This window comes from Larus michahellis, chromosome 3 (assembly GCF_964199755.1).
Source record: "Larus michahellis chromosome 3, bLarMic1.1, whole genome shotgun sequence".
Taxonomy (NCBI): Eukaryota; Metazoa; Chordata; class Aves; order Charadriiformes; family Laridae; genus Larus; species Larus michahellis.
The window spans coordinates 70,221,017-70,232,758 of record NC_133898.1 but is presented as its reverse complement, the minus strand read 5'-3'; the positions used below and the strand labels follow the sequence as shown (position 1 = coordinate 70,232,758).

The window sequence follows — 11,742 nt, the reverse complement described above, 5'->3', positions numbered from 1 at the left end:
CCCAGGGAAGTGATGGAGTCACCATCCCTGGAAGTATTTAAAAGACGTGTAGGTGTGGTGCTTAAGGACACAGTTTAGTGGTGGACTTGGCAGTGCTACCTTAATGGTTGGGACTCGATGATCTTAAAGGTCTTTTCCAACCTAAACAATTCTATGATTCTATGCTGCTTTTACTTCCCCAGCATGTCAGTGGAATCAGTCAATCACTGACAGAAGCAGGTATTAGGTATTGCAACAGAGAAAAGGATCTCCTGGGCAAGCAGGATTGAGCCATTCCTCTGCACTGATTTGCAATAGCGTAAAGACTTTGCTAAACATAGAGGTCAGGAAACTTCCATAGTCCATTTTAGACAGTTCACTGGTGAGAAAGCTACTCAACCAAAATGCCAACTGCTCTTCTAGTTCAGACTAGTGTAGTCTGGAAACAAAAAAAAAAGGCACAAGCATTACATGCCAGACTTACAATGGCTAGTAGTGGCCCAAAGCATATCTAATGGTTATTGGGTAAGGGTAATGGAGTCCCACAAAGGCAGCCACAGGAACACAGTAGCTGGGATCTCATCACACAAGAATCCATACTGCAACTTACATGAAAATTAAATTCCCATTTCAATCTCAGAGATGTTTTCCACATCACATAGAACATAACCATGCAGTTTCACAGGATTTATTTTTCCTTTGTTGCTTTTGGTAATTGCAAATACAGCAGCACAAGCCTCCTTTCTCACACCATGGATTCGCATCCCTCAAAAGTTTCATGCTATGCCAAAAGAGAACTGGTCTGCCCTCAGCACCCACTGTCAGCAGCCACACAGCGCTTTAAAGCAGCTTTTCCTCCTCAGATTGGGCATGCAGAATCCAGGAGTGTTTTCATCAACTATGTGAAGGGCAGCACAGGAACAGAGGTCCCTCTGGGCTGATGAGCCAGCAGAGCCAAAGTTCTCTGGAGTTGTTCAGAGAAGTTTCAATCATTTACATAAGAGCAGAGATGACAGCTGTGCTTGTAAAGACAGATTCTGAAAAAAAGGAACTACTAAAACTACTACTGCTAGGAACTACTAGAAGAACGTACTCTTTAAAAAGACCTTTATTTTGGTTGCATGGTTACAATTTTGAAGTCTATTTATGCTTACAGTTAGATTGTTCCCAAAGAATACTTCATAGCTTATGATGTAAACGGTGCATTCTCTAGCAGTCTAGTGTACAAGAACTTTATAAAATACAGATTGACTTTTTCATCTGTACACCTTTCAGATTAGTTCATCAAGATCAATTAAAAAGGCAAATAGATTAATTGGCAAAAAAGTGCTGTTACATTTTTAATATATTAGTACAAAATGGCACAAAAGGAAAAAGGTCATTTTAAAGGCTATAAGCATCAAACGTCTTAGCTTGAATCAGTTCAACCGATTTCAAGTTGATTTCAAATACCACTGTTGAACTTGGAGTTTAACTTGTAATCTTCTTTTCTTCAGCTGTATGAAACATACAACTTTGGATCTGTTCATGGAAACCGAATCACAGCAGTTTCAGAACAGTGACATTCAAGTGCAGTTAGGAGGTTGGGAATTTTTACTCTTCCCAGTAAATCTAAGAATTCACAGACTGGAGCTTATTTTCATCTAGCCAAGCTCATCAATGCACATTTCAGATGCAAAGATACCAGACGTGTGCACATAAAACACAGTATTTCTTAATGCAAGAACTGAAACAAAAAAAAAATCCACGTAATTACATCATCCACCCTACATGCCTTTAGCAGGAGGCTTCCAGGCAGAACCATACTCAACGCCAGATACAGAGATATATGAAGTATTAAAAGATTTCAGGCAAACTGAAGGCTTAATTCAAAGGCTTCAGTTTTAAAAGAGAGATCACACCAACTTCAGCAACCTACATTTCATTTTTGAATGACCCATATCAAATGGGCAGGTGGGTGGGATGGAAGGGAAAGAGACAGAAAAACATTTCTAACTTAAAAATAAATTCTGAGATGTGAATTTGTTACCTCAAGCAACAATTCAGGAGTTTGTTTTGGCAGCAACATTTAGCAATATCCCAAAATATAATTACCCACCCCTTCAAAACACATTATCAGGATTTGATTAGCCCCCCTAAACCTTAACTTAAACATAAAACCTCTTAATGGAACAGTTTACGTTGTCAACTGTTTATCTTCTGGTAAGACAGCACTCACATCCAAGAGGGCAGGCAGTTATACTGATGGTAGTATTGAGAATGTTACTTCTCAGGTTAAAACAAAAAAGTCTTATAAAAAAAACAAGCGTGATGAAGTACAGAACCATTATTTTACTCAGCTTCACAACGAGCAAACCATGACTAGGAATTTCTTTCATAATTTAAGTACCAATTACAACACTTTCTCCAGAGACTTATCTTGCAGATAACCATATGATGAGTCCAAGAAGCAATAATCCAACAGCAAGTATAATAATGAGGATGCACATCTTCTTTCGGGACTTTTGCTGCCAATAGAGAAAAAAAAAAAACAAGTTGATTGAAAACTGCACCACCAGATCAGAAGACTACTCAAATGCTTTTATGGTCCTACTGCTTGTACAATCCAACTACATTGAGTCCTTACTAACAACAGGTCATATAAAGTTGTTCAAGAAAAGAAAAAAAAAAAAGAGCTAATTTATCCGCAATTTACTTTTACAGCTATATTATTCAACAGAATTATTTCTGTGTATTTTCAGACATATATAATAAACTAATGAAAGAGAATACAGTATCGTAATGAATGGATGTAATTAGAACGCTGTGGGAAAGAAAATGTGAGAGAGTAGGTGACCACGTACAGAGGAAAATGGACAATCAATTTGCACAGTAAAGGAGATGGAAATGATTTGTTAGAAAAGATAATATTTAAAGACTATTAATGTATATACAGAAAGGGACAAAGGACTGCAATGTTAGACTTCTGGAAGACTGACTTTGGATCTATTCACAGAGTTGTTTTTGTGAAGTTTCTTAGGTACAACTTCCTCAAAAAGAAAAGAGAAAAAAGAGAAAAAAGAAAAAAAGAGAGACCTGACTAGAGATGCAGTTATATAAATGTCACTACAACAAAGTTAAGAGCATGTCCAGAACTTTCACATCTCCAATACAGTTCTGTGCCTTGCGACACCAGAGCACACAAGACTAGCAGCAGTCTGTCATCCTTTATCTGACGGTTTCCTTCACAGCAGGAAAGGAAATTACCAGTGGGTTTCACAGGCATTTGCTGATAGCCAAGGGATAACAACACTCAAATCTTGGGATTCTAGGCCACAGGTCCAGAAGCAAAGCCAGGCTTTGCTCTATTTGGCAGAGGTTCTTCAGCCTGGGTGTTTTTGTTGTTTTTATTTTCCCCCAAAAAACTACATCTCTGTCATTTCTTCATTGGAGCTGCTAGTTGTCTGCCCAGCACCACCCAGGCTACCAAATTTCTTAACTATTCTCTTCTTCTAGTTTTACTATCTCACTGCCACTTCTCCCACGGTCAGGCTAAAACTTCTTCATTTCATCATTTTAGTCGCTAGAACTCAATCTGGTTGCTAGAGGACCTTCCTTTTTTAAAATCTGTAGGCAGTTCTCTCCTTACACTCCTAGTCTCTTCCTTTTTCGTCCTGGAGGCCACCTCTTGCCAAGACTGCACTGAAGTCAAACATTTTCCCTGTAACACTACTTAAGCAAGGTAATGGACTAAAGACACGGAGATCTTATTTCCTCATACACTTGATCATCATTTCTACAAGTGCTGAAGCACCAGTGGTAAACTGGGAAAGAAAGGAGAGGAGCCTGGCTTTGCCCGAACAGTTCTGCTGCATGTATGTACCCCATGTGGCAGATAAGTGTTGCATCCCTCCTCCAACCACACACAGGAGTTGTGAGGGTACCAACCATGTGCAGTCTCATCCCTGCCGGCAGGCCTGGGCCTCTAACGCTTCCTTGAGAGGGGTCAGGGCATACAGATATAACAGTTGCCAAAACTAAAATAAGCCTGCTGAAAGTGGAAATGGTTTTTCAGCATCTTGGAACAAGGATGAGTCTTCAAACAAAAGAAGGTTCAACTCCGAAGCAAGCTACACAATCCTTTCAAACAGGCCAACTCTGCCGAGTGTCTGATCTCTGCTGCAAGACCCACTGAGCAGAAGCTTGTCAAAAGTCTCGGTAACCTTTTTTTGAAATCAGAAGATATTAAACCTTTACTCCTCAAGACAAAGCACAAAATTTTTCATTTTCAATTTCAACCAGAAAACTAACACCTTCCACAGAAAATTTTGCCTGCCTCTATTTTTTTTTTCTCTGAACTTTGTCAGTATCAAAATAGGAGCCATCAACCATATTTAACGTGCCAATTAGTGCTACCTAGAATACAGTTCAAGGATGCATCCACCCCTTTCCCTCTTCCACTTTTGAAATCAGCAGGCAATCCTTCAGACATTTTGTCATTGATTTACTGTCCTGGCTACTACTAACACACATAAGGGGATTAACAAAAAAAAAAAAAAAGGTAAAAAAAAGTTTAAGGACTAACTCTCTAACTCTGACTTAAGAGGGAAGATTTACTACTAATAAGATTATTTCTAGTAAGTTCCAAAATGTTACAAAGAAGTGGCATTTAAAGGTATTTAAACGGCTTTTCAAAACAAATTTGAGAGTTTGAAATATGTTTTTAGCATCAGGGTAGCAATTAACAGAAGCTAGATATATTCAGAAGACAGCAAAAATTTGTGCTAACTGGCAGCATCTTCAGAAGACTTCCCTACTGCTCTAGTGACCTTTAGAGGCTTGGTCTCCACACACAGGAACCTTTTATTTCTTGAGCTGCCAAAGGAGGGGTTGGTTTGTTTGGGATTATGTTTTTGTTTTCTGTTTTTAAATAAATTTATAACTCCAGGTGCTCTGAAACAGCCTGGCTAATTTTACAAGAAACCCCAAGCTTTCGGGGTCACTGACTTTTGTTTCATAGGGACCTAGAAATACCATCATAGTCTAACATAAACCTTTAAGTAAGTCTCCAAGCTTTGAGGAAACTGATAAGCAAAATCTGAACTGCTTAAGAACGCAGAAGTTAAGACTACTGGGAAAGGAGAGTTACAGGCAACTGACAGTTGGCATTGACATTACCTGGTAGTTTGCTGCTCTTGACAGCTGCTGGTTTGCTTGCTGCACATGTACATCTGCATTTTCCACATTGGCTTCTATGCTGTCTTTTTTTTAGAAGGAAAGATTTCATATTTTGGTTAGTCATATGTAGTAGCTGACCCCCAATAGCTAGCATCTTCATCAATACCCAAAGTTTTATACCTTGCATTATGGAAGCTTGATCCATCCTATACTTATTCCTGAATTCATTTCTGAACCACCAAGGCAACGAGTGGATGAATTCATGTCAGTAACAGCTCCCCTGTTACTAGAAGCAGGGCTGAACCTTTGGTACCAACTGGGGTAGAAACTTTCAGTACTTCAACTTTTTTTTTTTTTTTTAAAAAAAAAAAAACACACCCAAAAAACTTTTACTTGTCCTCCAACTTGCTACTGACTACCCTCTGCTCAGATTAAAAAATTGCTAAGGCCTATGAAGTCAGAGGAAACAGACACACAAAACACCCCAAGAGGCACGACTCTAGTGTGGTACTCTATTATACTGACACAGATTTTTATTTTTTTTTTTTCCCCTGAAAAAATATGAACAGATTATGGGCTAAGGTGATAGAAAAAGCCCTGAAAATGTATGCTGGACATAGACAACAGCATGGCTTAGCAGCAGAATCTGGAAACGTATTTTGCAATCACATTTCATTAAAAGAATAAAGCTGTCTGCATGTAGGGCAAAGCAGGAACCTTTGCTGAATCTGCACAATTATGGCATTAGTCATTACCTTAAAAATCCCCACATGAACTCCAATTTTATGTAAAAACAGTTCAAAAAACCTACTTTTAAAGACATTTTATACACATTAAAAATTACATAATGTTTTAAGCTACATTTTACATAATGTTTTAAGCTACATTTTAAACACACTTCCTTAATGTACTCCCAGTCACCTTAGCCAGTCTACCCATTATTAGGTCGCACCTGATTTGCTTTAGCATTGATACTCTCATTAGAGAAAGTTTTCCAGCAAAAGAAAGTTTACATTGCTGCTCTCCAGAGAAACAGAATAAAAAATTTTCAGGGAATATCTGAATTGGACTTACCTATCACATCACCTTGTTCATGGATCATCATTCCTAGATCTTTAAAAATTTCATTGATGTCCATAATATCTGCCTGCAAGGAAACAATCATCGCATTAATTGACATAACATATTCTAGCATCTCCGTATATTTAGATATAAATACTGCTCCTTCTCCTCCCAAGTACGTGTCCATGACTTTTTACACTATGAGATAAAAAAACACCTTAATATGTTTATTTGGAAGGATTTTTTTGGTACTGTGAGACCAAATTCATCATAATGAAACTAACTGAAGGTATGTGCACAAAGTACACTTCACATCACAAAAAGAATCCTTTATTGCTGAGAGGTTGTTTTAAAACATACTTGTATTAGTTTAACTGAAGGGAAAGGCTCATGCCAACTTCGCTTAAAAGCTATCTGTTTAAGCCAAATTAATAAAAGTGTGTGCAGAAAGTCTTTTGCTTGAGTTTGAGTACACAAATTTCATAAGTACCACCGTTTACAGAAACTACCTCTATAATGTGTCTAGGCAATTGCACCTATACTACATAATCCTATTCCCATCTGGTTATAATGAAGTGATGGATGCCATGTTACCACTGTGCATATGATCTCTTCTTAACTAATGACTGCTACATGTTTAGTTCAATTCACTGTATGTTAATGTATGGGTGGCAAGGGAGAGATTATTGAAAAAACTTATACATAGAATGGGTTTTGCCACATGCATCAGCAAGACCTCCTGACAAACTCCAGTTCCAGCATCTTTCTTGTTGATGGTAGAGATGTAGATTCCAAACCAGCTGGGAAAATGAACTTCATCTTTACAGATGTCTATTGATGTCAGTATTTCATCATATGTGATATTTTTTGTGTAGTTTACGTGTTTTTAAAGGTTTTTAGCTTAATTACAGAAGTTTGAATGAAACGGAGCATCTCCGTATTTCCAGAAATGTTCAAAAAAGCCACTTAGAAAATGAAAATGTTGAATAATACATTGGGAATACCTGGGAGAAAAGGTATAATTTTGCTTCATTTATAGTCACTGTTAAAAAAAGGTTATGTTGGAAAAAAAATGACATGTATTTTTTCTTGCAATCACACGAGCACCTTCTTATTCCATAACCGAACCACTGAAGTTAAACACAGTATCAAAACATGGCTTTCACATAGCAGATTTCTAATATATATAAAGGCAATATTTGTAGTTTTGAAGGAAAAAACCAAACCCACAAACAAAACCTAACTCCTCAAGATTAATATCTGCAGTTAATGCTCATGCCGCTATAAAATGTTTTTCTTTGAAAGCATTAAAAGCATATTCTGCTGTAAAACCACTTGTGCTTACCTCAAGCTGCCTAATGGAAGATTCCCTCTCCTCAATAAGACGGAGGTCATCTTCTGTAATTTCTTCATCCTGCAGTTGTGCTTGCGGTTGACTATCAAACAAAAAAACCCAAAACACCCAGAATTGAACAGGCACGACAGGAAATAACTCAGAAGAATAAAACGACAGTTAAGCACATAGCACATACTTTACATTCCCAGTTAACGAAACGCACGTTTTTTACCCTTACCTGTCTAGCTAACAGGGAAGTTCTAGTGCTCACACCTTTTTGGTATAGGAAACTGCTGCTGTAGCAACATTGCACATTGAGCTAGCTGATTGGAAATTCTAAGAATGAATACAATGGCAAAGTTTCTTCTGAATGATAAACTGCAGGGTTTATATCCATCTGAGGCAAAAGCAAGCTAGCCAACAAAACAGAATCTGAGACTGAGAAGCAGTTCTTGGAGAGTATGGAAGCAGTGAGAGATCACAGTAAACATTGGGCCCTTGTCACAACTTAACAGTTTTACTCTATTCACAGGTTGGACACTGCTTACCTAAGTTTGGGTCTCAGGAAGCCCAAACACAGACTTAAGGAAGCTTAACGAGATGACTAAAGCTGAAGCACCGAGAAAAAACAGGGAAATTATGTGAACTGCTCCTTTTTCTTCCCACCTATCCCGCCAAAGCCTCTTCTCTACATTTGCCTTACAGAAGAAAGCCTAACTGAACAACCTATCCCAACTCCCTCCAGAAAAAGGCAACTGATGAGAAAAAAAATTATTTTTAAAAAATTTAAATAATTGGCAGCTGGCTTCCCTGCATGCCATTTATTATTCTGAACTAGGTTAAGACTTATTAACAAATTCAGCCTACCTGTCCCACGAGACAAGCGTTCCTTCTTTGTAGCCATCTTCAGGAGCACCACCCTACGTGATCAGTGTTTAAAAATATAAATAAAACATTATGGCCCTGAAAAGAGCACTGTTAGCATTTCTATAATGAGTCAATATTACAAGGTAAGTCAACTTCAAACTGAAACATGATTTAATGTGTTCTCATCCTGATTTTGCTTTATGCATGCATAAAGCTGAAATACAAGCAAAACCATTCAGCTCAGTAACTGTCTCCTAAAATTTACAAGTACAGCAACGTGTATTTGGCACAGATTGAAAAGGCAAAATTGATACACTGACAAGGAAAAGCTCGACACCTCAAGCTTCTCAGCACTTCTGCGCTGTAATACTGCATAGAAATCTGGCAAGTGATTCTTCCCTGTAGGAAAAATCTGTTGATATCTAAAGGTCCAGCAAAAGCATTTCAAAATCTACTAAAAATTGCTTTTGCAAGATTACGGCATGAACCCAGGGGCCGTTCATACCTTTGTGTGACAAAGGCAAGGGAAAAAGTAACAGTTCTCAGGGGGGTTATCACAACTTAATTCAGCCTTTACTATAAAATAATTTAGCACACGTTCTGCAGTATTTGGAGTCAGATATGAGCCTCTGTAAATAGCACTGTGGAGACAAGTTTGACATCCAACACCACCAACATGACTGTAAACAGAGTATAATGGCACATTTTCCGATACTTACAGATACCCTTGAGCTGGCTCTTACTCTGGCTACAAAGTCTTTTTCTTTCTCAGCAGCTTGCCTTTGGAGTCTTTGAAAATTTGTTAGTGCTGTGGTGAACTCCCCCACAAGACGGTCTTTCTGTATTTTTCTTTGACGCTAAAGGAGAAAAAGTTTTACCAAGTCAAATGAGCTCTGGCTTTTCAAGGCTCTGGCATTTCCAGGCTGCTCAATACTAAGGCATATACTCTTTTTTTTATTGTTCTAAATAGATGTAAGAGAAGGCTGTCTACAAAACCATTTGCAACTGCATGAACAAACCTTCCTTCCTTCTGGGATCACGTAACTCTGTATAATTTAAGGCATTTAAAGAGGAAACCAGTGTATTTATTTTCATTTAACAGCTGGAAACAAGAACGGGGCAGGGACAAGAAATCTTCTACTTTCCTTACTATATGTTGATTATAAAACACACTATGTAAGTGTGAAATATTTTGATACCATGGATGCTAAAACCATAGTACGGTTAGTTATGCAAAGTTCAGTGAATGGGGAGGGGGAAGGGTGCAGAAAAGAAAGAACAGGGCACTTTGCATGTATTTTACATAAATGCTGGAAATACATATTGAGCTGCATCCAGAAGTGGGTTCACATCCTCCCTTAAGTGCTTAAGAACAGGTACAAAAATACCTGTTTAGTATTTTTGGTTTGGTATTTTGGGTTGGTTTTTTTTTTAAGGATGTAGGGGTGGGAAGAGGAATACTGGGCACACATGTCCTGGTTTGGGGTGGAGCACAGCCAGCTTTCTGTTCAGTGAGAGCGCCTCCACCATATTTCCCTAAATGTATACATTACATCAACCCTTCCTTTCAAATTTCTGAGAGGCTATAAATGCCATTCATCAATCTGTTATTTATACATTTCATTGGGAAGTAGCTTTGATGAAGATGTTCATGATAAAAAGGAGTAAAATGAAACAGTAAAACATCTCACCACCACCTTTTCAGCTACAAGATAAAGAAACAGAAAAAACATAAAAAAACACCCCAAACATACATTGCCTGGACTACAGGTTATATACCAAGACCAAGTTTTAACACCTCTATTAGAAGTTTACAACTTGACAGGATAAGAACACGTGGATCATGGCCTGCCATTTGAATTCAGTGTTTCAGGAGAATTCATTTTTCCTAAAGGCTTCTTGGTAACCAGCCACAGACCAGGCAAGTTGTTTGAGTGACAATAACCTGAGTTCATTTTTTCTGGGATCCTGTTGCTCTTCGTTATCTAAGCAACAGATTTTGCTAGGATAAGAAACCATAGGATGGCAGATAGGAGTGTGCTAATGGCAACAGCCATTTCACATGTTACATCCTGAGGAGATTTTACACAGACCCGGGAAAGAAGCAGTTTAAAGACTGTACAAGTTGCTTTAGTAACAGCTCCTGTACACGCCTCTTAAAGGAAAAGCCTGTGGACGAGACATAGCACATATGCTGATCTGAGTGATGTAGAACAGACCTACTGTGTACAATCAAATTATTCGGACAGTCTGGCCATTTGCCCTGCATGCGGTTTTGGCATACAATTCCTTGACCCCAGAAGCAGTCAGAGCGCCTGCGGAGTCAGACTTGGCATCACTGCAATGGATTACAAAGTCCCCAGCTACCTGAAATCACAGACACAGCTCACTGCCTTGATTCCTACAATTTCGGTCAAGCTACCTCATTCCTGATACATAAAACCAACTTTGGAACAAGTCTGGACTGCAACGAAATATTCTTATGTTGTAAGTGTCCCTGTTGTGCAAATATGTTGACTAACTAAACAGCGCTTTGAAAGCCTGGTGAGGAGCACAAAAATAGGCAAGCAGAACTGAAGTCACTCAAATCCTCTACCTGAGCCAACATGATAATCAAACAAGCCATGCTCTTTGGTTTTATACCTGTTCACTTGTTGCAGGCAGAGATCCAAACTCTTTAATGTATTTGTCAGTTTCTTTGGCAAGCTGGTTGGTGTATTGCTGCTTCTGTTGCCTAAAACCAAATGCAGAATTTAATTAGAGACCATTGGGTTATTTCGTTAGAATTTCACCGATTCTCCGAAAAGGTACAGTACTAAATGCTTCTCTAGAGTGCACGAAGCCATTTTTATTCTGTTCTTCACTGTAAAGGCATAACATCATGGATTCCAGGTGGGACAGATGCTAAAGAAGGTACGTTCCTCAGTGCGACAGCATCATTACTCACTTTTTTTTTTTTAAGGTTTCTTCTGTTTTCCCAACGTGCAGCAATAAGTTTCCTGTTATTATGAATATCTAAATATGCTTTTCATAGTCCTTTTGAGGCTATCATAGTTGGAAACACCCGGTCATTTCTGAGTTCAGAATAACTGTAGAAAAGACCAAGTTTTTTCTGTGTGGAAGAATATACCGTAGCTTGAATATAATTCTGATACCACAGCCCATGAAAGATCATTTCCTGACAGTTACTGGGAAGCTTATCCAGAGATCTACATTCTCCCACAATACAATAGCTGCTGAAGTTAGCTGAAAACTTTATTATTTACTAATAGCTTTATCAGTGCTTAAAAAACCCCAACACACCTTGTTTTCAACAGCATTGCTATTTTTGGTATTTTCTC

The 11,742-nt window shown here is 38.3% G+C and overlaps 1 protein-coding gene across 1 annotated transcript in view; it reads right to left on the bottom strand.

The window, feature by feature from the left end:
- Nucleotides 1-1,069: 1,069 nt before the first annotated feature.
- The window catches only part of STX7 (syntaxin 7), a 35,580-nt gene continuing 24,907 nt past the window's right edge, over nt 1,070-11,742 (bottom strand). Inside the window, exons 4-10 of the mRNA XM_074580698.1 lie at nt 11,045-11,135; nt 9,121-9,258; nt 8,402-8,454; nt 7,544-7,634; nt 6,211-6,283; nt 5,137-5,219; nt 1,070-2,486 (exon numbers count right to left, since the gene is read on the bottom strand). Coding sequence (XP_074436799.1) covers nt 2,394-2,486; nt 5,137-5,219; nt 6,211-6,283; nt 7,544-7,634; nt 8,402-8,454; nt 9,121-9,258; nt 11,045-11,135 — 622 coding nt within the window. The 3' untranslated portion in view covers nt 1,070-2,393. The remainder of the gene's footprint in view (nt 2,487-5,136; nt 5,220-6,210; nt 6,284-7,543; nt 7,635-8,401; nt 8,455-9,120; nt 9,259-11,044; nt 11,136-11,742) is intronic.